Consider the following 25,547-nt stretch of genomic DNA (forward strand, 5'->3'; position numbering starts at 1 on the left):
CAACTATTCTGAGTGAACAAGTTTGGACTGCCTTTTTTTTGCTGTTTTTGGTAGAGGGCATCTTTTGTCAATACTTTGTTGGTTTTTTTCCAAATTCAGTAAAGGATGTACACCATTTTAAAGTAAAAAAAGAAACAAAAAACCCAAGACATTTTATTTATGTGGAATGTGACCTAGGTGTCTCAGTGAGAAAGAGCAAACAGCAAGTGTGCAAATTTTTCTAGTCCCCCTTATGAATGGGGATGGAGGCGTGCTCAGCTGCTTCTGTGGAGACCGTAGTTTCACAATTCAGAGTATAGTTTGACAATTCAGGTTGTATTGCTATGCCCTGGTGTTGCCAGGGCATAGCAATATAACCTGAGTTTGCTGGAACTTTGTGGTACATCTCCATAAAACAAACAGAAAATAGGTGGCTAACTCTTTTTATTCAGCCTTTGGGTAATTTTTCAGGTTTAAGACCTGGTTGGTTCTGTCCTATGTTGATTTCCAACCCTCTATCAACATAGGAAAAACTTTGTATCATTAGAGATGCACCAGTGTTTATGCAGTTCCTTTATTTTATCATGAAAGATGAAAAAATAAAATTGTTGTATTTGGAAATGTGCTATTAGCTTGTGAATGCTTTTGAAAGATTACTGAAAGGTCATGTATTCACAGTTCTGTGAACAGATTTTTAGGTCAGAGTTGGTACTTGGGTTTTGTACCATATGTCAAATTTATCAGTTTGAAGATTTCTGAAGGTTAGAGAAATGAGTGTTAAGGGACCATTTCATTTTGTGAGATGTTTTTATAGAGAACGCTGGAGTTTGTGTGATGTTTAATACTAAATTTCTCTGTGTACATAAGGCATTTACATAGAGCATTTGTCATTTTGGCAGATGTCACAGTTTCAAAAAATACTTCAGCACCACTGCTCTGGTCCCCAGAAGCTGAAAGATCTCATTCCCTCTCACATCATCCTCCATCTAGCTCTAAAAAACCTGCATTCAATTTATCTGCTTTTGGATCTCCATCTCCTGTAAGTACTGCACAGTATTAATTTTAATCAAGTTGAATGCGTAGCTGTTTTACTAACCGCTTACTGTAATACCTTTCTGTAGTCACTTGGAAACACTTCTGTCTTTAAGACAAGACAGCTTGGGGATTCTCCATTTTACCCTGGAAAGACCTCTTATGGTGGTGCAGCTGCTGCAGCAAGGCAGACAAAAGTGCAGATTTCTGCTTATCAGGTAGGAGAACAGTAGTGCAATGTGGGGGAAAATGTAATTGAAATACAGAAGGAGGAGCTTGGCCAAAAAAGCTGTGAGCTGGGAACAAAGCTTGAAAAATGTGGCCACAGTTCCTATCTTGCCTACTCAGCCTACAATTTTTGTTAAAATTCTTGTGTAACACTTTATGTAGAAATGTTTATCATAGAGCACAAGAATGACAGTAGCATCTTAGTTGCTGGGCAGTTTTTTGTCGTAGGGGTTTCCTCTGTTATGTCTTCAAAAATTTCCATTTTCTGCCATGGTCTGCCTCTGCCTATATTATGGTAAAGTAACGTGTAAGTAATTACAATGATGGCATAACTTTGAAAACTTTGTTAATAGCAGCAAAAGTTACCTCCCTGATAACTTGCCTGTAGATCTTATATAAGCACTCAAACTACGAACATATTGTGCATTTTTTAATGTAGTATGCAAAAGGCAAATTTGCTCATCCTTCGCACTTCGGTTACTGAGAGGGAGACATGCAGTTGTACATGCTATGCCAAGATAAACAATAAGGTGCTATCTATTTTACTGTCATTCAAATGGCTTTTGAGAAGAGCTGCTTGTCTCCAAGTGTTCTTTGTGGTCTAAAATGAGCAAATTAAAAATCCTGACTGCTCTCAGTAGCTAGAGATGAATCTAAAAACAAGTCAGTAAAATCTGATTTAGTTCTAATTTGTTTAAGTGAAAATTACCTTGGTTAAAAAACTAAAAAGTCAAAAGGAACTTGAATGAACTGAAAATAAGTTTGCTGGACCTATTTTGGTAGTCTGTTTCTACCGTGGAACAAGGGGACCTGCAATTTCCTGATTCAGGGAAATACTGAACCTCGTGGGTTTTTCTGACTTGGTGTTGAGTCAAACTTCAGAACATTTAAAATTTCTGTAAGCCAGAAGTCCTCTTTGGTCATCTGTGTATTATATTGAAAAGAGGAAGCAAATATTAGGCTTTTAAAGGAGAGACAAGCTTGTTTGTTGCTGTGTACAGCGAGCGTGTTCTGTGTGTTGTGTGATCTGCTTCCTGTCTTCATGTAGTTGTGTGGGAAGCATGGTGTGGTTACATGAGAGGTGTAACATAATTTTAAAAAAAATGGTTACACTGATGTTTTTTAAAATCATGTTCAGTCATGTGGTACAACGTGTTCAAATCAGATCTTTATCTTTCTAAACAGTGAAAAGATCTGCAGTCAGCTGCAGTCTTGGGGGAAGGGAGGAAATGAGAGAAGTAGAACTAAAAATTTGTGATAATGATTTTATACTCTGGTTTTTAGGTGCCATACTTATGCCGTCATGCAACTCTCAGATCTGTTTTGCTACTGAAAGTTCCTTCTGCAGCACAAGCCTTTGCTTCAGTTCTTTAGTTCACTGCTTTAGAGAGCCTATGAGCCTAACATCTTAATTTGATGACCTTTTACATTTAAGGATTTCTTTTGTTGCTTTATCTCATGTGCAAGATATGCAGGGCCCCGCTTAAACTATTTTAAAGACAGTGGAGTATATTTTTGCTGTTCATGCCTTGAATGCTCAGTGAGTGCATTTTTCTGTCATTACAAGAGTATTGGTTGTATCACCAGTGTAGCCGCAGGGCATAAAATATACACGTGTGTAACTCAGAATCCAGCATCCTAACATTGGCAATGCTAATTTTTCAGCCACCAATAAAAAGACAAATGAAAGCTAAACAAGCAAATGTGCAATCCTATGGTGTGACAAGTTCCACAGCGCGGCGCATCTTGCAGACGTTGGAGAAGATGTCGAGTCCTTTGGCGGTAAATGGCACTCCTTTTAATGTTTTATTCCATGTGTTTGAAAAGCATAGTAAATGTGCCAGTATAGGATGAAGATGTTACCTAATGTCATGTCTGCTTTAATTTATTGCACCTGTTTTTTCAACAGGATGCTAAAAGGATTCCATCTTCTGTTTCTAGTCCGCTGTCTTCTGTAAGTTAATCACAAACCCCCCATGTTTTTGTTGGATGGAACCCTCTTGTAGGGAAAAAAACATCCTCTAATACTTTGGCCCTTTTTCCCCTGTTAGCCTGTGGACAGGAGCGTGCTGAACGTGACTAGCTTCCAATCCAGACAAAACCAGGTAAGAACCAGTAACATGTTAAGCTGAGATAGGTAACTTTCTCTGCTTTACACCTCTTAAAAGTAATGTAACAAACCTCAATGACAGCACATACATGAATTCGAGTTAATATTGCCTTATGTAAGTTACAGCTGCCTTGGCTGTGTGGAAACTGCTAGAATGTCTTTTCTGTCCACGCTAAATGAAGGACTGTGAAGATTACTCAGGTGGAGAATTATTATCTTTTGTGTGCTGATACGTCAAGAACAGCTTCTCTAGAACACACAAAGTGGTTTTACCTTGGCCTCCAACTTGGGGTTAAGTTGCGTGGTAACAGGCTTGTTTCAGAAGCTTTCCTGTTTTCAGAAAGCTTTCTCGCAGAAATAACCAGAAAGAAAAATATTGATTGACTGTTCTGATCTTGTGCGGATTTCCATGTTTATTTTAAGCAAAAAATAAATATTTACAGTTTTTATTACTAGTCAAGGCAAGGAGAAAATTAGACAGTTGTTAAATTTTGTTGCTTTTGTAAATTTATGCTCCTAAATTCCTATTTGGAAGCAGCACTGAATTGTTGCTGCGGTAAATTATTATTTCCTTGGTTTTGTTCAAAAAAGCGTTGGAGAATTACATTTATTAAATTGTGAAACCACGAAAGGTCACTTTTAGCTCAGGCAGCTGAAGGAACAAAAATGGTGTTTCTTCAATTCAAACTTTTAATCTGCTGTTGTCACGAGGATGTGGACAGAATGTTTTAAAAAGTTTCTATGCTAATGGCTTGGTTAGGAGTATAATTAATTCTGCAGTCACTTAGGAGTTTATAGACATCTCAGATTTCCTGTACTGTCTTTGGCCATATGATAAATTGCAAGAATGTTGAAAAGTAGAGCATGTAAATTTTTAACCACCTTGTACATATTATCCCAGTAATTGAAAACAAAGCTGATATGGATTCTGCACTAAAATGCAGAACCACACCTGTGATGAGGCATTTAAAAAGATCAACCAGATTTGCAGCATAGACCCTGACATTAGTCAGAAAGTGAATGTTGCACACAGCTGTCACTGGGTAAAAATAGAGAAATTGTCTACTCATAATGCTAGAATTCATAAAATTTGGCAGGGAGAAAGGGTAGCCCTTGATGCAAAGAGAGTACAGGATTTTATGCGCCCAGAAGAGGGTTGTGTGTTTTCCTGCTAAAGCGAACAAATGGTTGACAGGATGCTTGGATACTCAGGCGAAAGTTTTACAGGACTTTATTCTTTTTGTGGTATTTTTCCTATTTTGATGATCTATACCAGACAGAATAACTCTTAGTGTACCGAACGTGTAACTGGGTTACTTTTTTTCCTTGTTGTACATACCTGTTTCACTGCTTTGATATCCTTTTACAATAATGTCATCTGCCTGGCATGGGAAGATAAGGTGGCAGATGTAGTTTCTTAGATTTTTTTTTGAGGCTTTTGGTGCTGTCCCTCTTGCATCCATCTGGGCAATTTGTCCAGCTCTGGGATGAGCTGTTTGAACTGCAGGATGCAAAATGTTGCAGTGAATTTGGCTACGTCTGGCTGGTGACAGGTCACCAGTGGTGTTCCTCAGGATCAGTTCTAGGGCCAGAGCTGTTCAAAATATCTCTCAGTGATCTGGAGGCACAAATTGAATGCCCCATTAGCGGGTTTGCTAATGCTGTGAAACAGGGAGGTGCTGTTGACTCTCTTGAGGGACAAGGGTCCTTGCAGAGGGATCTAAATAGATTGAAGCATTGGGCAGTCATTAGTGGGGTGAAATTTAACAGATCCAAATGCCAGATCTTCATCATTGAGATCGTGGGACTAAGTGCTCAGCAAGATTGCAAGTGACACCACACTGAGCGGTGCAGTTGAAACATCTGAGAGATGCCATCCGGAAGGACCAGAACAAGCTCTAGAAGAAGTGGGCCCATGTAAAGGTCATGCAGTTCTGCACCTGGGTTGGGGCACAACCATCTGTTGATACTGATTTAAACAGTAGATACATCCTAAGTCTCATTCTTATCACCAAGGCTACGGATGATTTGGTATATCATGGGGCCTTTTGGAGTCTTCCTTTCTCTATTCAGTTTAGCCAGTTTTGCAGAATGTATAGTGCTTTCTGTTTAATAATTAGCCCTTGTCTGTAAAAAAGCTTTGACAAGAAAAGTCAGACCAGTACTTTTAAGAGCATCGAATGCAAATCTAAAAATTGGAACATACATTAATGAGACTTTTTAAAAATATATCACAATTTATTTTTTTAAAGTGTTACTTCAAAGGAAGAAAATCTAGAAGAAAAAGACACCCAGAACCTGGTTTAGCGCTGGTTAACTGTTTCAGTATAAAGTTATTGGATTAAATCAGAAAAAAAAGAAATCACAGTGAGGGCAGAGGAGAGGAAAGGATGGGAGCACGCTATTGAAACATGAGTTATTTTGCTTATATGAATATAGTTTATTTTGTCTGTGAAGTAACTGCCAACTTTTGACACAGGATACAGTCAGACTTTGACTATTCCTGTAGCTTTTTGCATTTTATAACTGATTTTCTGGTGATTACCTTCTGCAAACGAAATGTTTTCAACACTCCCTCATAGTTTTCAGTGGGTGCTGAGACTGGTGGGAGGTTTGTAGTTCTGTAACTTTTATCATCAGTAAACGCTGTGGTAAGTTGGGTGGGTGCAAGGATAAATTGATTGCTGCTTCCCTTTCAAAGATGGATTCGCAACATCCACCTGTCCAGAAACTTGTGACACCAAAGCCAATCTCCCTGACAGGGAGTCGGATCACGTATTTTAAACCATCTCTGAAATCAGCTACTAATTCCAGAAAAATTCACCAAAGGGTAGATACAGACCATCAAGTAAGTAAATTTTCATGTCCTAATTTGCCTGCTTTTTGCAAGATTGGAATGTGTCTAACCAGTCTAAGTCTCTTTCTTGCAAGAGCGCCAATAGTATACATGAGGTAAGCATTTAGAAAAGACAGTGGGGGAACCATTGTGAAAGAGATACTGAGAGGTTTTTTGAATATAACTGTATCTTTGGCACACTAAGTGGCTGGTGCTTATTTTCACAATGTGGTAGTGTTCTGTTGAGCCAGGCTTTTCACAGTGGAAGAATATTAAAATACAGAAACACAAATTTCCTTTACGTGTGCTGCTGTTCCCAAAGTTGATGGAACGTGCTGATGTTGTGTATAAAATGGTTCAGGTGAACTTCGGGCTCCAAGTGAGATTTCTATCAATTACGAGTTCATATCACATTCCTGATTACCCATTCTGATCACTTCCATGTAGATGGAGTCCTTGATAAACTCCTTAAAACAATACTGGTATCGCTTTCAGAAAAAAATCACCCATGGTTCCAGTATCATTCTGAATGTAAAAATGACCAGGTATTAAATATATGGGCTGGAGATTAAGTGGATAGTCGGAGTGGTTAGGGAACAAGCTTAAGCAGATGAGGTATATTTAGTGATATAAATAAAAACAAAATGGCACAAAATGTGTGTTTGGTTGTCTTCTCTTTGTGTTTTGTTTAATAATATATTCAGATAAATCTTGAAATAAATAAAACTTATTTTGCAGGATATGGTGGAGGAGAGTTTTCCTGCAGAAAAGCCTGTAAAATCATCTGAAAGGTATGACAAATCAATTAATTTAAAACACTTGAAAGAAGAAAGCCCTCTCCTTTATCAGTACAGTCTGCATGCTTGCCTTCTTTTGGAAGGACAGGAACAGTTCTCAGTAAAAATTAATAGAAAAAGTAAAAAAAAAAAGTATTACTAGCAAGTTTAACTATTTGTGCATCTTGGTGTTCATTGGGGAGCAGCTCTTCGTTTCAGGTAATTAAATAATTGCTTGGAGTCTGAAAGTTTTGTTGCACAGGAATTTCTGAAAAATTCTTTATAATGTGAAATGTCTTACAGTTCAGGAGTAAATTCAAGTTTTAGTTTTTTCTTGTTTGTTTGTTTATACCAAAAAAGGAAGAAGAGGAAGATGGTTTACTAATGTTTCTTACATGACAAAGGCACTTGTCTGCTCTGTGTGTTTGCACGAAAAACAGAAGCCCTTCAGAATCATCTGAAGACAAATGCCAGCTTGTCTCTGGAAAAAAAAAATCTGGGAGAGTTAATAACTGTATTTCTTCTTGAGGAGATTGTCTCGTATTATGCTGCTTGCTCAGCATAGAATGAATTGAGAGAGTATTGGTGACTCTCCCTTCTGAGAAACTAATCTTTTGGGTAATGTTTGATTTAAGGCACTGTGTGCTCAGAAGATAGTCTTTTTTTGAAGATTCAGACCTTTCAAAGAGCACTATTAGAGAATCTGCTAGTGTGTTGGCTCTGTGTTCGTCTTCCAAGCAATTCTCATATTGCCTTGGGCATTCTTGGGCTTGCAAAAAACCCCAAAGCCAACCCTTTGTTTTACAGTCTAATAGTTTGACTTTACAGGAACCATCTTCAGTTTTGGCGGAGGTGCAAACAGATGTTAGGTTTTAATTGTGGGTTTTCAAACTGTTCTAAGTTTTCTTTGGTGCAACTCCTTTCTCCATGTAGAAGGGAGATCCAGGGAATTGATACCACTTTTCATTTGTATCACAAGTTTTAGTGCTGTTTCTACTTTTGACTTAAGACTATACAGTCCTTTTAACTCTTTTTAAAGCCAGTCTCTGTTGATTGTCATATTATGGAGTAGAAATACAAAACTAATAAGGGCCAGAGTCTTTTCATGCAGCTAACCTGCAGTACTTTGGTCCATCTCTGTTCAGCCTAACAAAGGCTGTTTAGTTTTTAAACCAGAGTCAGAATTGTAGATTGGACTGACTTGCTTGAAGACAGAACTGTCTTTGCCCCTTAGAAGCTGACAGGCATTAACAGAAGAGAGGAATGTGGGCTATCATAGACATTCTGTAATTGTTTGAATAAAGATTTATTTTGGTGGGAGATTTTATTTCGTAATTCAAATTGATTGTCACTTTGGATTAGGGAAAAGTTTGAGCATATGGCTTTAAGGATCTTCCTCCCTTCTCAGTGGTTACAGTGCTGAGCAGATGTTTTGCAACTATATGAGAGGTTTAGCCCAATTCTTTTCCTCAGTCCTCTAGAAACTTGACCTGGTATCTTCCAGTGTCATCCAATGTACTTTTGTAATGACTGACTGATTAGCTGCAGGATAAGCTTGATATTGTAATTGTTTTCAGGGTTACTTCATCATAATGCTGTACTGCTTTTTATTATTATTCCTTAGTTCACTTCTGGTTTTGGATGTGGCATGGCCTTGGTTTGGTTTGTTATTGTTGGGGGGGGTGGCAGGGGTTGGTCTGTGTGCATTGGTTTGTTTTGAGGTTTTTCTTTTGTTTTTTTCTTTTTCTTTCCCCTTCCCACTTGGATTAGGGAGTCCTTCTGGTTTGGCTCCTAGGCTTTTTAATGAACAGAGAAATGCCTTTGTATGCCTTACAAAAGGGATCTGTATTCATGTCTGAAAAGACTTCTGGAATGTTGGCACACCCAAACACCTCTGCTGCTTCTGCTGATGGCCTCAGGAAAGCCAGAGCTGCTTATGAAGCTTCTGTCATATTTTCTTGCCACACAAGTTTAAGCCTCCCAATTCCATAAGAGCTGTTGGCAGCATTTCCTGTGTGCATACAGGAAATGCACACGCACCCGCCCCCTGCCTGTATATTTTTAGTCATTCTTTTATATCCCTCCAGAGATACATGCTCATCACAGAATCAGAGGACTGGCAGTCAAAATTTCCACTGTCTGGACTATTAAAAGCAAACATTAGAGAATAACAATCTAAATCAGTTCTTCTATTTCGGGTCTTCTGGCTTAGTCATCATTCCTTTATGGATGTTGTGACTGTTTTTTATGTATGTTATTCTCACTGCTGCTCTTATTCAGCTTTTGCTGTTTAGAACACCAGCTCTTTACTGGCATTTAGGAACTTGTGGGATTTTTTCTGATTCTAATTAGCAGGTGACAGTTCTAGGATTAATAATGGCTATAATAGCATGAAACAATTATTTGATCAATTTGGAGGGTTTTCTCCTTTTTTTTTTTTCTTTCTTTTTAATCCCCTTTCTTAACCTATGTATTTTTATTCTATGCCAGCAATTCGAGCTACCCCAAACATGATACTCCTGCATCCAACGGTCTGTCTTCAGGAGGAAGGATGGATAGTGCCTGTGGCAAGATGAGAAGGGAAAGGGAGCGATACTGTGCATCAAGACCTGGACAAAAACAACAACTGGTAAGGCTCTCTCGGGTTAATTGATCTCACTGTGATTACTGAAATAAGTAATCATTGCCTCATAGCAAGTTACAATATTGCTGTTTCAGTTTTGTGAGTGTTTTGCTGTGGGTTTCAGAGCAGGCTCCAGTTTAGTTATAAGTGCCTCAACTTTGGTTTTATGTTTTTAAAATCTTCCATTGTATTATTTTGGATATTCTTAATTCTATAGATTTTCTTAGTAGTTGAACGAATAAATTTGGTAGAGGTTTGTAGAGTTTTTAGAAAGGAATGAAGTGCCAAGTATAAAATAAATTCATTTTATATGTAAGTCATGTAGGAAGGTATGAGCCGAGAGCCTGAAGCAGAAGACAATGTTTTGCATGTTTGCTAATGATAATTTAGAATTTTTGGCACTTACTCAAACTCATTGTGAAGGGGTTTTTTCCTGTTTTACTGGGAAAACTTAATGCAATGATAGTTATTACTATCCCAAGGATTATCTTCCTGCTTGAGTGTTACATAAGCTGCCTACTACCGGATCTTAAACCTAAAGAGGTTAACTTGGTCTTCTGGCTGATGCAAAATAAAGAAGTAGTAAATACTGGAGAATGTTTCTGTAACAGAAATGGTCTCAATACCAAGGTGTGGTAGACTCTTCAGATTAGATCTCTGAAATACGTAATCTGTGGGGTACATGAAATGTCTGTATTAAATGTGCATCTCTGCTTAGTCACTACTGAGTACCAATGTCTATTGGTACTACTGTCCAAATCATGAATAGAGTGGCTATTCTCATTTAAACCCTAACCAATCTAATCTTGGTAATCTAAGGGTTTAAAAGACAGGGGTAAGAGCAGAAGTTTATAAGGTACACTAATTTCTGAATTTTAAATTTGTGTCCTGATACATGATACTGACTAGATTTACCAGAGTATGATCCCCTATGTTGCTCATCAGGGTTTCATTTTTGACTTTCTCTGCTTTGGTTTGGGGGTTTTGGTACTCAAAGATAGACGCGTCCTTCTTAAAATATTTTTTTTTCCCCGAGTTCAAGCGACTTCAGAGACTTTGTCAGCTGTCCTACGTAATTTTGCAAGAGGAACACTTTCTTACTTGCCATGAAGTTGTGCTCTTAATTAAAAAGATAAGGGAATCCTAGAATCCTAGAATGGTTATGTATTTCTAGATCTTTATTAACTAAAGGGCAAAAACAAAAATAAATCTGATCTGCACCCCTCTCTCATCTACTCGGGTAACAGTTTTGAGTATTTTTCAGTATTTCTTTCAGTATTCTTACTGGACAGGTGATGGATATAGTATCACGTGGAAACAGGCCTGCCATAAATAAAAATTATGTGGCAGACTTGCGAGGGAAGTTAGGATTCTTCTGAAAACCTGCTTTGTCTACAGATCTCTGTTACCTTTCACTTCATTAAGAAACTAGCAGGGGGACAGGGTAGGAAGGTAGTAGGTCACATGAAAAAGAAAACCTAAAATTTACAACTTTATAAAGAAAGAGAAAATCTAAAACTTTCCTTTAGAAGAAAATGAAAAATTAGTTTTTGCAGCTTCTTCGAAGAGAAATTTAACAAAAATAAAAATTTGCACCTAGGAGATGGAGCAAGAAGAACTACCTGAGGTACCCCTGCCCATCAGCACTGCATCGCTGCCGACGTTCAGCTTCAGTTTCCCTGCCAGTAGTGCTGAGTCTTCATCACCCAGCATTGTTTCAAAAGCGGTGATGAACAAGGTAAATCTTTGTTGTATACTATGAATACGTTTTCAGGGTGGGTATACATCCTCCTTGCTGAATGTTAACTTTTTCTGTGGTGCTCATGAAAGAAACCAACCTGAGTTTATAACCTGCTGAATTAAACAGGGTTGTATTCAGATTGGAGGGTGGGAAGGCATATTTTGATATGGCTTCTGTCCATCTTATGCACTCACTCGCAAGCTTTTTCTTATAGCTCTTAGCTATGGATCAGAAATATCAAACATCAGGATTTCCCAACTTCACTCCAGAATGTCTGTTAATGAATTCAGGTAGCTGCTGTTGTTTCACCTGGATGGTTTTCTTTTAGATACAAATCCTAGTTCTTTTTAAAACACAGGTACAACCAGCAAGTAATGTTGGCAGTCCTACGTTTGTATTTTCATCTCCAATTGTGAAATCTACCGAGGTGGAAGTGCTACCTCCATTGTCTGTAAGTAAAATAAATCCCAATGTTTTCTCAAGGCTTTAGTAGAATATTGTGGAACAATAAAGCAGATCTGGCTCTGGTAAGGGGGGAAACAAATCTATAGACTTCTGACTTGTAACTTTTCACCCAGCACATACCAAAAGTTTGAAGACTGGGTTTCAGATTATTATTTGTGTGTGAAACTTGATTAAAATTTCTTAGAATCTAAGAAAACTCTCTCTTTTTCATAGCAGATTAAGTTTACATTTAGTGTTCCTGTCGTAAAGTCATCAGAGCTTTCTAAATCCACTGATACACCAGTGACATCCATCCTTAGTCCAGGTAACAAAAATTTTAGCATTTCAAACACAGAGTGCTAATTCTCTCTCTCTTTTTTTTTTTTTTTTTAATGTATGTTAAATAGCTAAATCTGTCATTTCTAAGCTTCACATTCCAGACAAATGGTGTTTTCAGTGACAGGTCTGCTTTTAATCAGAGTGTAACTATAACCTGCTGTAAATAAGATGTAATTTTGAAGCCTTATTTGAGAAGAATGAGCCATGTAAATTCTTGTTTCTAGCAAATGTGAATGTATTCTAAGTCGATTTCTTTGTGAAAGGTGTTTGTTTTTTTTTTTTATTTTTAAAGGTAGTGCCACTGTAAACAGCACCAGCAATAAGAAGGAAGAGGAAGAAGAATATGATGGGTTCTGCAAACCTGCTAAGTTCTTGAAGCAAGGAAGTGTGTTAGACATTCTAAAAACCCCTGGTAAGATAATGAACTCCTTTAAAAATTATTTTGCAAAGAATACACTTGCATGTAGCTGCATTGATTTTTAAAAAGCCCAGCACAACAGCAACCAAAAAAAAAAAAAAAAAAAAAACCCCAAAACAATTTGTCACAGTGAAGGCAGTGTCAGCAGTAAATACAGACTTAAATGCTACATCTGTTAGGCTTGATGCCCCCTTTTGTTATAAGAGGCTTTCATTGCTGATGGGAAAACTGCAGCTTCAAACCAGATGCATCACTTCTCCTTTACATATTAGGCCGTAATTCAAACTTAAGTATAAAAAGAATTAGTCAAAGAATCAGTGTTTTGCTTAAATAAATAAAATGTATGTAATTGGAAAGGAAATGTTTGTAAAATGCTTCACAAACATTCCTCTCCCACCGTCACCATCTCCAGAAATTAAGAATGGTAAAGATATCTTAATTCTTAAAGGTGTTTCAGAAGCTGCATATCTTTTGGCCTTAAATGTTAATAGTTACTATGGGTTCAGATGTAAATTTTAAGTAGCAGTGGGCTGTCTTTAAAAAGATTGATTTTCAAGTCATTGTGATTATTTTCAGCTGTTGAGTTAGATGATGTTTTTTGTTTTAGGAAAAAGGACTTAATTGAACTTGATCTTTCTCATAAGCCTTGAGATACAGCAGGACTTTTTATTATGAAATCTATGTACAGTTTGAAAAGACAGTGCCTATTTATATTGGTTAAAGAGCTGAGTAAGAGAAAATACACTGTTTTGTTTAAAGAAAGACCTGGGGGTGAAGTGGCATTAGTTTTCTTTATCAGTTTAGCAGAATCAGGTTCTCAATCCACACTGTTCAAAGATTTCACTTCTAATATGATAAAAACAGCCCCAAAGCAACAATAACATAACAGTAAGAAGAGAAACTCTATTATTTTAGCATTACAGTTAAGCTGGGTTGATATTTGTGTTGCTGTAGTTCGTTAGTGTTTCCATATTGGTGGTTCTTGTTTTCTGAAAAGTTTGCACCTTTAAATAAAGAGTTGGCCTATGCCCAATGCATTTTGAACAAAGTTTATAGAAAAAAATTGTGTGTTTATCCTAATTTTTATTGCTTAATTATTACTCAGTATTTGTGGGGGAATACTTTGTGGATTGCTGCTCCAAGTACCAACTGCTGCACAGCTATTAAGTAAATGTGAGTCATCTACTATGGCAGAAATAGCTTTAGAAATTTGATTCGACTGGGCATGGTGTGTTAAAATGAAATTGGATTGTTTCCAGTCTGTGACAGATCGTCAGCTTTCAGTACTGTTTGTTTATACTTGTATCTACCAGTGTAGTGGCAGATACAAATGAGATTTGTATTAAAGAGTTTCTTGGAAGTGAAGAGTTAAATCAAGCTTTAAATAAGTCTTCTGCTGTGTCCCAGCTCAGCATATGAAATTTCATCCCTTTAGATAAAGATTTCCATGGACTTCCTCTTGCAGTTAGCTGGAATGTATAGTTGTAACCATTGCCACTTGGTTTAAATTTGTGCTGTCTACTATTACAAGTAACTTCCACGCAGCGAGGGTACAGCTTCATCAGTAAGACTTTTTTCTTTTTTTGAAACTAGGCTTTATGTCTGGGAAATCACCCTCCTGTTCATCTGCACAGCCTGTTACGAGCACAGTGGTCTATACAAGGCCCGCAATAAGTAGTTTTTCTGCAGGTAAAGATACCTCTAAACAAGCATCCTCGTTTTGGCAGTCTGACACACAGGACCCGTGTCTGCAGAACAAAGCCACAGATGGCAAATGTGTAACATGTGAAGCTGCTAAAGTGTCCACTGTTGAGAGTACGAAGCAGACGATCAGTGTGAGCCCTTGTGTTTCCTCCAAGACAGCAGCTCCTACAGCAGGGGCGCTGGGCTTTGAAGACAAATTTAAACCGGCACCCAACACGTGGGATTGTGATACCTGTCTGGTCCAGAACAAACCTGAAGCTACAAAATGTATAGCATGTGAGACACCAAAGCCTGGAACAGGAGTGATGCCTGCTCTGACACTGCCAGTGGTCACGGACAACTCGGTGACAGTGACATCCACCCCCAGCAGCACTGGCACAGCAGTCACTCTGGGGTTTGGAGACAAATTTAAACAGCCAAAAGGCTCTTGGAACTGTTCAGTGTGCCTTCTACAAAACAAGGCAGAAGACAGCAAATGTGTAGCTTGTCAGTCTGAGAAACCAGGTTTGTTCTTTTCTTCTCTGTAGTTTCAGTCTTAGTCTATGTGCATTTCTTAGAGAATTAAATATGTTGCATATAAAAAATATTTTGAGCAGCGTGGCTGTATGCCAGACTGGATGGATTAGTGGCTCTCTTCAGGAATGGTTGCAGGCACTTTGGAAGTCTCAGCCCAGATTCCAGCCTGTCACATGAACTGATAGTGAAATGTATTAGTGCAGAGCTGAACTGAAGCAAATACACCCTGCTTTACAGCTAGTGAGGAAAGATGACTAAAATGGATGCCTTAATTAACTTAAAACCAATTGACTCATTTTCATTGGGGAAAAAATGCAAACTCCTTGCAAAGAGCTAAAAAGTACTGGATTTGTTGGGGTTTTGTTTTCCTCTTTCAAAACATAGGTAGAAGCAGTACTTGCACAAAATGGCTTAAAATGTCTCCAGTCAGCATTTAAGTGGAATTGAGCAGAGGTATGAAGCCAGATTCTAAGTCAGTGTAGTCTTTAGCTATTTGTCTTGTGCTAAAACAGAACCATATGTTCAGCTATGCCTGTGGGAGCTTTTCAGAACATGGATAACCTTGCTTAGGAAGGTCAGGGTTCTGACAGGTCTTGGGGAAGTGGACGCCTTCTTCAGTTCATTTCTGTGTTGTTTTCCATTATACATCATTGTAACTGATTTTGAGAGAGTTTATTTTTCTAAAGCACAAATAATTATTTTAGTGTTAATTTTTATTGGCTCTTAACATAATTTGATGTCAAAAACACATTTGCAAATGCATTCTGGGGGAAAAAATAGATGTAAGATGGAGCAGATTGTGCTTCTATAATCACTGTGTACTAAGAGTGGAATTTCTTCAGATAAGATAATGCATTTTAGAGGAAGCTTATTCCCATGGACTTCCTCATGAAGACATCCTCAGAGTGGTCAGCTGGCACTTTTGTCCAAGACTCTGGCCATTGCAAGGAAGAATTTTGGAAGTGAGAGTTTGCCATGACCACCATGGTGCAGGGAATTGCAAAGTTACATTATGTTTGTCAAGGGGACAAGTGAAGCAACTAAAATGGGGACATAAATTCCTTGGATGTGCTGTGGAAAAGAAGACCCATTCCTGTTTAGGAAATATTACTGCTTTGAATTTGAGAAATCATCTTGTGTCTCTTGAATGCCTCCCTCCGCAGTTCACTGTAGGTGAAGAGTGCAGTTATGTGATGCTTTTGTGCCTTTGGGATGTCTGCCTCACTCCTGACTTGTGGAGCTGAAGTTTGCTCTTGGGGTGCAGCATCAAGTGCCATCTCTTCCTTTACAGTGGAGAAAAGTCAGAGAGCAAGTGTTGGGTATCACACCTCAGCAGCAGTAGGCTTCTGCTGCTGTTGAAGGCAGTGTAGCTTGTGTGGTGAACACGGTTGCGTGTTTGGAAGCTTTCAGTTCCTTTTTTTCTTTTGTCACTCTAGTTTTGAATGTGTCCTGTCTTTGTGACTTGCTGATGAATCATTCTAAATTCTCAGCCTTGAATCACTTGACAGTGATCATAAACTCGAGTGATGCTAACTTTGACTACCAGTAACTGGTGTCACCGTGAGGAATACTTTTAGTTCAATACAGTACCTTTAATTTACATCTGAAATCAGCTGTATTGTTGTATTTTATGAACTGCAGTCGCTGTTTAAATTTGGTTCGATTTGTTCTTGAATTCATATGTAGATTATAAAGAAGAATCCAGGTGTTTTCTATTGTTTACATTCTCACATAGTGTCTGACTCAAATCAGCTTGTAGCTTGAGTTTTTTTTACTGTTACCCTTGTGTGTTTTGCCATTTTTGTGAGCGTTTCTTAAAAGCTTGGTGTATGATTTAAGCAGGATGATTAACTATCTTGCTTCTTTCTCAGGGAGTTCAGTGCCTGTGACCAGTAGCAATGTTTCTGCATTTTCTGCTTCTTCTGGAGGTTTTTTGGATTTAGACAAATTCAAGAAGCCTGAAGGAAGTTGGGAATGTGAGGTCTGCTTGGTCCAAAACAAAGCAGAAGCCACAAAATGCATAGCCTGTGAAAGTGCAAAGCCGGGCACCAAAGCAGAGCTCAAAGGTAATTCTTACTGAGAATAACAAGGATGTGCATTCTGCAACTTTTTTGCCTTTTTTTTTTTTTTTTTTAATGTACAGTGGTTTTTTCCTTTGAGTATGGCAAAACTGTTCATTTATTATTGAAGAATATTGCCTAAATAAGATTGTGTGCGTGTTTCCACACCCATTCTCCAGGGAAGGATTGGGTTTTTTAGAGGAAAGCTTCGTATCAGTGAAATAGCTGTTTGTTTCAAGCCCTTATGTGTTGTTTATTTGGAGTTTAGGCTAAAATCATGGTCTTTCAAAGAGCTCAGCAGTGTGCTTTTCCAAGCCAGGTGCTGCACAGAAGAGCACCATTGCAAAAAGATATGTGTAGAGAGGAAGTGTGGAGTTTCCTTGTCTCTGTGTGTGGGGGCTGTTTTGTTGAACAGTTCTGACTCTGGGAAAGCTCAAGACTAGAATCCCAGGCATGTAGCTAAAGTCTGCATGTATTACATCAGGTATTGCAAACTTGATATTGTTGTTTATTTCTGCAGGTTTTGGTACTGCTGCTGCATCTACAAATGCTGCAATGCCATCATTTACATTCGGTGTCCCGTCATCGTCCTCTGAATCGTCTCAAACATTAGGTAGCACGGGAAATTTTAAATTTGGAGAACAAAGCTTTAAGTTCGGCATTGCATCCGAATCCGCATCATCCAGCAGTGTGATTGGAGGATTTAAGTTTCCTACTGGTGGTTCAGGGAACTTCAAATTTGGAGTTTCTTCTTCAGACTCTAAATCAGATGACAGCAAAAAAGAAAGCAAAAGCAACAGTTTTACCTTTGGACTTCCATCTACAAGCAGTCAGGCTCCTTCAACATTTCAGTTTGGAACGACGAGTCTGGGACAGCAGGAAAAGAAAGAGGAACCAGTTTTGGGAGGTTTCGGTTTTGCTACAAGTTCTACTTCTTCCGTAGCTACTAATGAGAATAAAACTGGAGTCAGTGGCTTCACTTTTGGAACTGTGGCAGAAAAGGATGCAGCATCACCTGCTTTGCCATTTAAGAAGTCAGATGAGAAAAAGGATGAAACTGTTTCAACAAAGGGAGGCTTCTCTTTTGGCAGTGTGGAATCTGCACCTGCCTCACAGTTTGTTCTGGGAAGGGCAGAAGAGAAGCGGGACTCTGTCACTTCCACTGGTCCGTTAGCATTTGGAAAGAAAGCTGACAGTGAAGAGTTAAAGGCACAGCCTATCTTTTCATCTGGGACAACTGAGCATACCAAAGAGGAGAGCACAGCAAAACCTGTATTCAATTTTAGTTTTGGTAAACCATCGGAAAAGGAGAGTGAGCAGGCAAAGGCACCTTTTGCATTTGGGGCTCCAACCAGTACTTGTGGTAAGCAGAACATCTTTTGCCTTCACTTCTCTGCTCGTGTCGATCAGATAATACTTCTGGGGCTGTCCTGGACAATATCTGTGGGATTTATGTACTACCTGCAGCCTGTCTTTAGTTCTAGTTGTTGATGTGTAGACAATATGTGGCAATTTCTTTGTAGATTCCAGTGAGTTTTAACGCTATATTTAGACAAAAAAAAAAAAAAAAAAGGCCACACCTTAAGGAACCTGTATCACTGCTTGTGTAAGCACAGAAATTGTACTGTCTCAGTAGTAGCAGCTCAGCTGGTGATGAAATCTGTAAAATGGTGTGGTATAGGGGCTTCATACTAGTGTTATTTTTATAGTGAAAGGGAAGGAGAGAGGGAATATCTTATTTCCATCTACTTGCATCTCTGCTGCATTTTCTCTACTGCTACAAAAGTACAAAAATCACTTCATAGATATTGCACAGTTTTTTGTATTCTTTTAATTTGTTGAAAATTTGCAGTGGAGGATTAAAGTTTTTCTCAGTGATGGTTGCTGTGTGAGAAGTTCTTGGTCGCTAAACTCCATTTGTGTGACTTAGTAATAACTGTGTTTCTTCCTTTCAGATCAAGGAGCATCCTTCAGCTTCTTGAGCTCCAGTTCCTCCAGCACAGTGGTACCCACCACTTCAGCCAGCAGCAGCAGCATGTTTGGCAGCACCCTCTCTTCCTCAAATCCTCAGCCAGTTCCCACTCCCTTTGTGTTTGGACAACCCAGCAACACTGTGACCAGCTCTGTTTTTGGCAATCCTGCAGAATCTGCAACGGCTCAGTCATTTGGCTTCTCTCAAGAAAACAAACCAGCAACCACATCTTCCAGCACTGGCTCGACTCTTACTCCATTTCTCTTTGCTTCAGGAGAGAGCAGTACCAATGCAGCAAATTCAGGATTTACTTTTGGAGCCACAACTACATCCAGTTCAACAGGTGTGTTTTAAATAGCTGCTCTTCTCATTATGTAATGGACTAAGGAGATATTGTTTCATGAATATTGTACTTTGGAAAATGTGCAGGCTAAATGCGTGGAAGTAGATAAAAATACTGAGGATTTATATTCAGCAGTGTTAATTTGGGCTCATTTTTCTTCAGTGTGGGAAATACAGTTTAAGAATGAACTGGCACCAGCATTGTTTTATGCAAAGGACAAACCGTTACTGGATTTCAGTTTGTACAGGAGTTTTTCATGAGAATGATAATTTCCTTTTTCAATCACTGTTAGTCCAGTGTTTACAGTTAGAAGTCAATGAATTAAAACTTCCTACTTTTTTGCTCCTGTACCTAAAACTCTGAATGTCAAGCTTTGCCAAGTCCTTCCCTCACAAGTATATATAAACGGAGTACCTCGACGTGCAGTTAATGCTGCTTGAGGGTTGTTTTCTACTAAGGAGAATGGCTAGTGCATGTTAATTTTCTGGGCATTTAGAGAAGACAGCAGTAAGAAATACAGAGTTTCTTCATGTTTATGTTGTTTGTTACTCCACTGCCTGAATTGCATGAACAAATGCATGACTCAAGACTAAATCCACCAATTTATCTGTATTCCTATAAGCCATGGCGGATGTTGGAAGTAAGATTAAATCTGTATGGGAAAGACTTAATCTAGTTTGATCCTGATGGCTTAACTTTGTCAGTCACAAAAGTTTAATTTGCACACTTTTTTTGTGTATCAGAAACAGAGAAAACAGTCCTAAATTACAACAACCAACAGAAAAACTTAAACTGCTTACAAATCAGTAACTTTTGGTGTAATCTTGTTATGTGACACCGTATCTCAAACATCTTCCCAAATTCAGAAACCTAAGTTTTACCATGTATCTCATCTTGGAAAGGAAGTCAGCCATTCCAAGTTTTGGTGCAATTAAGAGGGTATTTTGTGTTGCATGAGCATCAGTAATGCTTTTAAAATGTCCCTTTTGCATAGCAGATCTGCCATGTACGTTCAGAGTCACTGTTCGGTTGCCTGTGATTATTTCTGCTGGCCATGCAGCTCAGCAATTGGTATGGTTGTTTGTTGATGATAGGTAGAGAATTATTCTGCTAAACCAAGTTTTTGAGCTTACTGCAAGGTTGATTTGGCCTCCAGAAGTTCATGGTAAACACTTGAACAGGGGAGGGGTGCAGTTGCTGAAAAGAAAAGATACATGTTCTAGTCCTAGTAAATCAGGGGCTGTATTTTGCATGTCTGAAAAATCCAGTTTGAATGAATATTCCATACATGTGGTAGAAACAGCTTTTAATCTTTAAATACAGATTAAAACATACTGTTCATAGGAATCTACTGTACAACATGAAGAGGCAAGTTTGAGATTTAATTTTGTCCGACTCTCATAAACACAGCCTTTCTCATGTTGCTTAAAAGAAAAGATGCAGTTTCTGTTGTATTTGTTTATCTCAGATACTATCTGAGGTAGTATCTGGTTTATATACTCACACAGGTAGTTTGAAATTAGGATGAGTATTCAGCTATCAGACCTAAGGTTTGAGAACTTTTTGTTTCTGGATTCATTCTTGAGGGCGGGCGGGAAGGAGCCCATGCTGACATCCCTCTCTGTCCCCCAAGGGTCATCGTCTTCGTTTCTCTTTGGCTCTGGGCCTCCGGCGCTTGCTGCTGGCCCAGCCTTTGGCGCCAGTCAGCCACCAACATTTGGCCCAAGCCCAGGCTCCGGCCAGCAAAGCGCTCCAAGTTTTGGATCGCTGTCGACAACGTTGTTTTCTGGTGGCTCTCAGCCTGCTCCTTCTGCCTTCGGCTCGGTCACAAGCAGCACTCAGCCCCCTGTGTTTGGACAGCAGGCAGCACATCAGCCAGCTTTTGGCTCTGGTACCCCCGGTACTGGTGAGTGCCGACCGTCCTCTTCCTTTTGGATTATATATTTTATTTTCTTTCTCGTGAAGTGCCCCATAAATTATATGGAGAAAAACTTTGGCATTGTGTTTGTATTTAAATATAGGAATTGCCCTCCATAAAAATAATAGTTATAGGGTTGTCATTTATGTCCCAGTCCTGACTGGGAGACACAATGTGCCATTGGTATCCAGTTTCACAGTTAAGCTGCCTCCACAAGAGACTTAGCAGACACGGAGGTTGCAACTCTACAACTAAATTTTGAGCTTTATTTTCTTTAGAAACCTAATGATTAAAATGAACTGTTGAAAACCATGGAGTAATCACTGGTAAGATTATGCAAAACAAAAGAGCACACACGCTGCAAAATTGTTATTTTTTTGATTTGAGAAATTCTTAGTTATCTGACTTGAACGGGCTTCATTGTATAAAATACAATCAGAATTGTTCAGGGTTTTTTTAAGCATTTATGGGTTAAGACTGTATTAAGATCTTTTTATTAACTAAGTATAAAATGCCACGGGAAAGGGGCAGAAAGAATGAGCCTTGTAACTTAAGAAAGACCTGTTCCATACTCGTAATAGTTAAAAAATAAAAGCAGTGCCAGAATGTCTATTTGATACCACATCAAATATCAAAAGGGAAAAGCCTCCTTTTTACCTCTCAGAAGTTTTACAAAATAACCTCCATTGAAAGTAACCAACATTTTTGTACTAATCAGTAGATTAGTACAAGCCGATTAGTGCACAACACATTACTCATTTTTCATTAATCAGGTAGCAGTTTAAAGGTAAAGTTCTCCCTGGATTTTCTGTATTACTTATTAGTTTACTCTGATGGTTGGAATGTTTGGGGTTTTTCAGATGAGGTGCTGTTAGCACATTAAAGGAAAGGAAGTCCCCAAATTCACTGCGTGAACACTGGAAAGTTTACCTGAATATAAATTTACAATTTAAGACTTGATTAATAAACTTCAGTATGCACAGGTATAAATTTAATGGTGGCAGAGAAGTTAGCAAACAACTAATTAAAAATTCCTCTATCTGTGTGAATGGATTCATTAAGTAAACCCTTCCTGTAGTAATCTGACACTTCTGGTGCACACCCCCCCCCCCCCCCCAACTTAGTCATTTTGAGCAACCTGTAAAAAGAATAATCTTTAAAGATAATGGGGAAGAACATGAGGATGTTGCTGGAAAGGATGAACTCAAATTTCAGCTTTCTTCCTTCTTCTGCTTCCACCCCATCTTCCCAGGTTCTGTATTCCGGTTTGGAGGTAGTAATACTAATTTCAGCTTTCCAAGTAACCCAGGAGTATTCACTTTTGGTGCAAATCCTCCTGCACCAGCACCTCCTGCACCGCCTTCTGGCACTTCAGGATTCTCGTTCAACCAGCATTCAGCATTTACAGTGGGGTAAGAGACCATATCAGAATTTCCCTTGAGCTTCGGGTAATATCAGTGGACAGTGTTCAGCCTCTACTGCTGTTAAATCATGAGGTGTTCAGATGAACCTTGGAATTTGAAACTAAATTTGGCATCCTTCCTTGCATTAGCTTGACTGGCTAACTAAGCACCGCTATCTGTTAAAGGAGCCTAGCTGTCAGGAATGTCACACATCAACACATGTGAGATTGTCTTGGTCTTGAAAGATAGAACCCGTATCCAGCCATTATGCTGCTGCTTACCTTCTGAATAAGAGAGATTTAATTGGGTTCTGGAACTCTCTTCCTCCTGTTCATCATTTGCTGCTTGTTGCCAGCTGGTGACTAGTGAGACAAGACTATGAAACAGTTGTTCTGGAATATCTACTCAGTGCTGCTACTGAATTTTCAGCTACACTCTGTCCTAAACTCTGAACTACTAATTTCTTTTAATAGGACTAATGGGAAAAATGTTTTCTCTGCCTCTGGATCTTCAGTTCCTGCTCGGAAGATAAAGACTGCAGTTAGACGTAGAAAGTAAACGCCTGATTGGTAAAGCGTCAAAAACATTGGAAGCAGCTACTATCCTGAATTGTTCAGCTTCTACCCTGACTGAATTGTTCAGCTACTATCCTGAAATGTTCAGCTACTACCCTGAATTGTTCAGTTACTGGGATTGTACCTCACACTGGCTTGTTGGAAGTCAGATCTGCCTAAAGGAATATAAAACTTAGCTTTCCTGTCCTTCCCTCCCCCCTCCCCGTTACGTTTTTCTGGTAGCAAGTAAAGTTGGCAACAAGGCTGTTCTCAAGCAAAAGTCTCAAGTTACTTCTTTCACTGACTCGGCATGGTCTGGCTGTAGCCCTGAGTAGAGCCTGCACAGTGAATGGCTTGTCGATACCTCTTCATCCGCACCACTACGTGCGCTCATCCGCGTTTACTGACGCCTCGAAATTGTAATTATATCAGCGAGGGATGCTGTATAGAGTAGAGAATGTTGATAATGAATGATTTCTATGCTGAGTTTGTGCTGGTGTATGTGTGAAGTGAGTGAGTTTGGGTGTATTGTGCACTAAAATTTTCTGATAGGGGAAGACTGATTAAAGAATGATCCATGCTAAGGACTTGTTAGATCTGTAGTTCTTCATTTAATAATTATATGCTATTTCTATATTTTCATTCTTACAGCCCTTTATCACCTGTCTCGCCTTGTTATTTTATTATGAAATGTGTAAATACAATTTTGTTTCTCTGTACTTTTTTGGCATAACAAATCTGTGAAATTGAAATTTTAATTTTGTGTGTTACAGCCATTTTTGTTTAGTATTGTCTCAGATTTTATGTAAATCCCATTATTCAAAGTTGCCTAAATCCATATAGAAAATCTTTAAAATTGGGAATTCTTAAAGTAAGTTTATTGGCTTTTCTGATCCATTTTTGTTTGGACCAAAAACCAGTATTGTACAAAGTATTAAGTATATATTTTTATATTTACTGAAATGGACTGTGGTGACTTTGGATAATAAGGAAAAGTTTAATATTAAAGCCATGTTTATTACAGTATAATTAACATGTTAAACCATGGGATAAATGCCATCAATAAAAACTGCAAAATATTACCTGGCAATTTTAACTCTCCCTAGAGGCGTTCCCAGCTGTCACTGTAAGAGGTGCTTCCCTTGACCTGAGCAATGGCTCCTGCTTCCTTCAGCCTCTGCTTTTTTGCATTGGTTTTAGAGGCTCTTAAGTGAGGTCTCCTGTTAGGAAGGAGAGTTTTATTGCAGGCTGAAGCTTGGAGCAGCCTATCAATGTGACAGCTGCCTGCAGTTAATTTTTTGTAGTGCTATTAAGAAAACCCCAACCTAATGTTAGTAAAGATTCACCACCGTTCTAACGGCAAAGTTTGGAAATGAGTAAGAGGGAGTGGGGGCTGCTTCTGTAGCAGTTATGGGAACTCTTTGGAGAACAGACATTATTCCAGTAAAATCAGAGGAAATGCTTGTTCAGTGAGGGACCCACAGCTGAATCTGTACCAAGTAGCAGCAGTCTGCCTCTGACTCAGATGTGAATTCTTCCCTCAGCTAGAAGGGCAGAGATCTGCATCACTGTCAGTAGTGTAAATGTCTTCAGAGGCACTGCTGGGGCCTTGGCAGTGCATCCCAGCACTGCTCCCTGCTCCAGCAGGTGCTGCTGGTACGAGGTGAGGTGCCTTTCAAGCACAAGCTGGACATGACAGGAGGGCAAAGGCCAACTGCTCTTTTCATGTGTTGGGCTCTAGTCACTCTTTCTAAAAACAGAATACTCAGCAACTCAACTTTCAAACCATTCACACAGTCAGATCATGGCACTGTAGCCATGAAAGGATTATATGCAACTACCTGTTCCTAGCCCTTTATATGTGAAAAATGCTACAGAATTCCACTTTCTCTCCCTTAGCCCTAAATCACCTGCCAAGCACTTATCCTTCAGGCAGAAACAAACTGCATATGGGATGCAGCTTGCACAAAAGACAAAGTAAAAGCCACCCAGCAGCAAATGTATACACATTTCCACGGGCAGGCTCCGTTTTTGCATTGCAGTTGTTTCCTTTACCTGCTGTGCAAGGGGTGGTATTTTTCTGCAGGGTAAGAGATACCTTCCCTTATACCTGAACTGGCAGTAATGAAGTTTTAGCCAACAAGTGTTGCTTTTCCCTTCCCCATCCCCCTCCTTCTGAATCCCAGTTTTTAGGTCACTGCTCCAGTAAAGAGAATAAAAGTTCTTGTGAATAGGCAAAACTTACCCTAGAGAGGACTTTTAAGTTGGTTCTGATAGCTTTAGCTTTCATCAGGCTGATTGTCATGCCTGACCGCAGTGCTTAAGTCTTTGAAAGAATGGAGCATGAGTCCTGTGAAGAGCAGCTGAGGGAATTGGGGGCATTTAGCCTGGAGAAAAGGAGGCTCAGGGGTGACCTTATTCTCTACAACTGCCTGAAAGGAGGCTGTAGGAGGGGGGCGGTGTTGGTCTCTCATCCCAGGTAAGAAGTGGTAGGACAAGGAAATGGCCTCAAGCTGAAAGGACTGTCAAGCAATGGAAGAGGCTGCCCACC

The 25,547-nt window shown here is 39.1% G+C and overlaps 1 protein-coding gene across 3 annotated transcripts in view; it reads left to right on the top strand.

The window, feature by feature from the left end:
• The window catches only part of NUP153 (nucleoporin 153), a 45,402-nt gene extending 19,865 nt beyond the window's left edge, over nucleotides 1-25,537 (top strand). For 2 of the 3 annotated variants that reach the window (XM_040087950.2, XM_040087966.2), the window contains exons 4-22: nucleotides 879-1,018; nucleotides 1,101-1,229; nucleotides 2,905-3,021; nucleotides 3,149-3,193; nucleotides 3,291-3,344; nucleotides 6,051-6,197; nucleotides 6,924-6,976; nucleotides 9,452-9,590; nucleotides 11,185-11,322; nucleotides 11,684-11,776; nucleotides 12,004-12,094; nucleotides 12,401-12,520; nucleotides 14,120-14,734; nucleotides 16,618-16,812; nucleotides 17,327-18,169; nucleotides 18,762-19,121; nucleotides 20,755-21,027; nucleotides 22,292-22,451; nucleotides 22,916-25,537. In XM_040087950.2, coding sequence (XP_039943884.1) covers nucleotides 879-1,018; nucleotides 1,101-1,229; nucleotides 2,905-3,021; nucleotides 3,149-3,193; nucleotides 3,291-3,344; nucleotides 6,051-6,197; nucleotides 6,924-6,976; nucleotides 9,452-9,590; nucleotides 11,185-11,322; nucleotides 11,684-11,776; nucleotides 12,004-12,094; nucleotides 12,401-12,520; nucleotides 14,120-14,734; nucleotides 16,618-16,812; nucleotides 17,327-18,169; nucleotides 18,762-19,121; nucleotides 20,755-21,027; nucleotides 22,292-22,451; nucleotides 22,916-23,000 — 3,797 coding nt within the window. In that variant the 3' untranslated portion in view covers nucleotides 23,001-25,537. The remainder of the gene's footprint in view (nucleotides 1-878; nucleotides 1,019-1,100; nucleotides 1,230-2,904; nucleotides 3,022-3,148; nucleotides 3,194-3,290; nucleotides 3,345-6,050; nucleotides 6,198-6,923; nucleotides 6,977-9,451; nucleotides 9,591-11,184; nucleotides 11,323-11,683; nucleotides 11,777-12,003; nucleotides 12,095-12,400; nucleotides 12,521-14,119; nucleotides 14,735-16,617; nucleotides 16,813-17,326; nucleotides 18,170-18,761; nucleotides 19,122-20,754; nucleotides 21,028-22,291; nucleotides 22,452-22,915) is intronic. The other variant, XM_040087958.2, reaches the window with a different exon arrangement.
• The last annotated feature ends 10 nt before the right edge of the window (nucleotides 25,538-25,547 follow it).

This window comes from Hirundo rustica, chromosome 1, assembly GCF_015227805.2.
Source record: "Hirundo rustica isolate bHirRus1 chromosome 1, bHirRus1.pri.v3, whole genome shotgun sequence".
Classification (NCBI taxonomy): domain Eukaryota; kingdom Metazoa; phylum Chordata; class Aves; order Passeriformes; family Hirundinidae; genus Hirundo; species Hirundo rustica.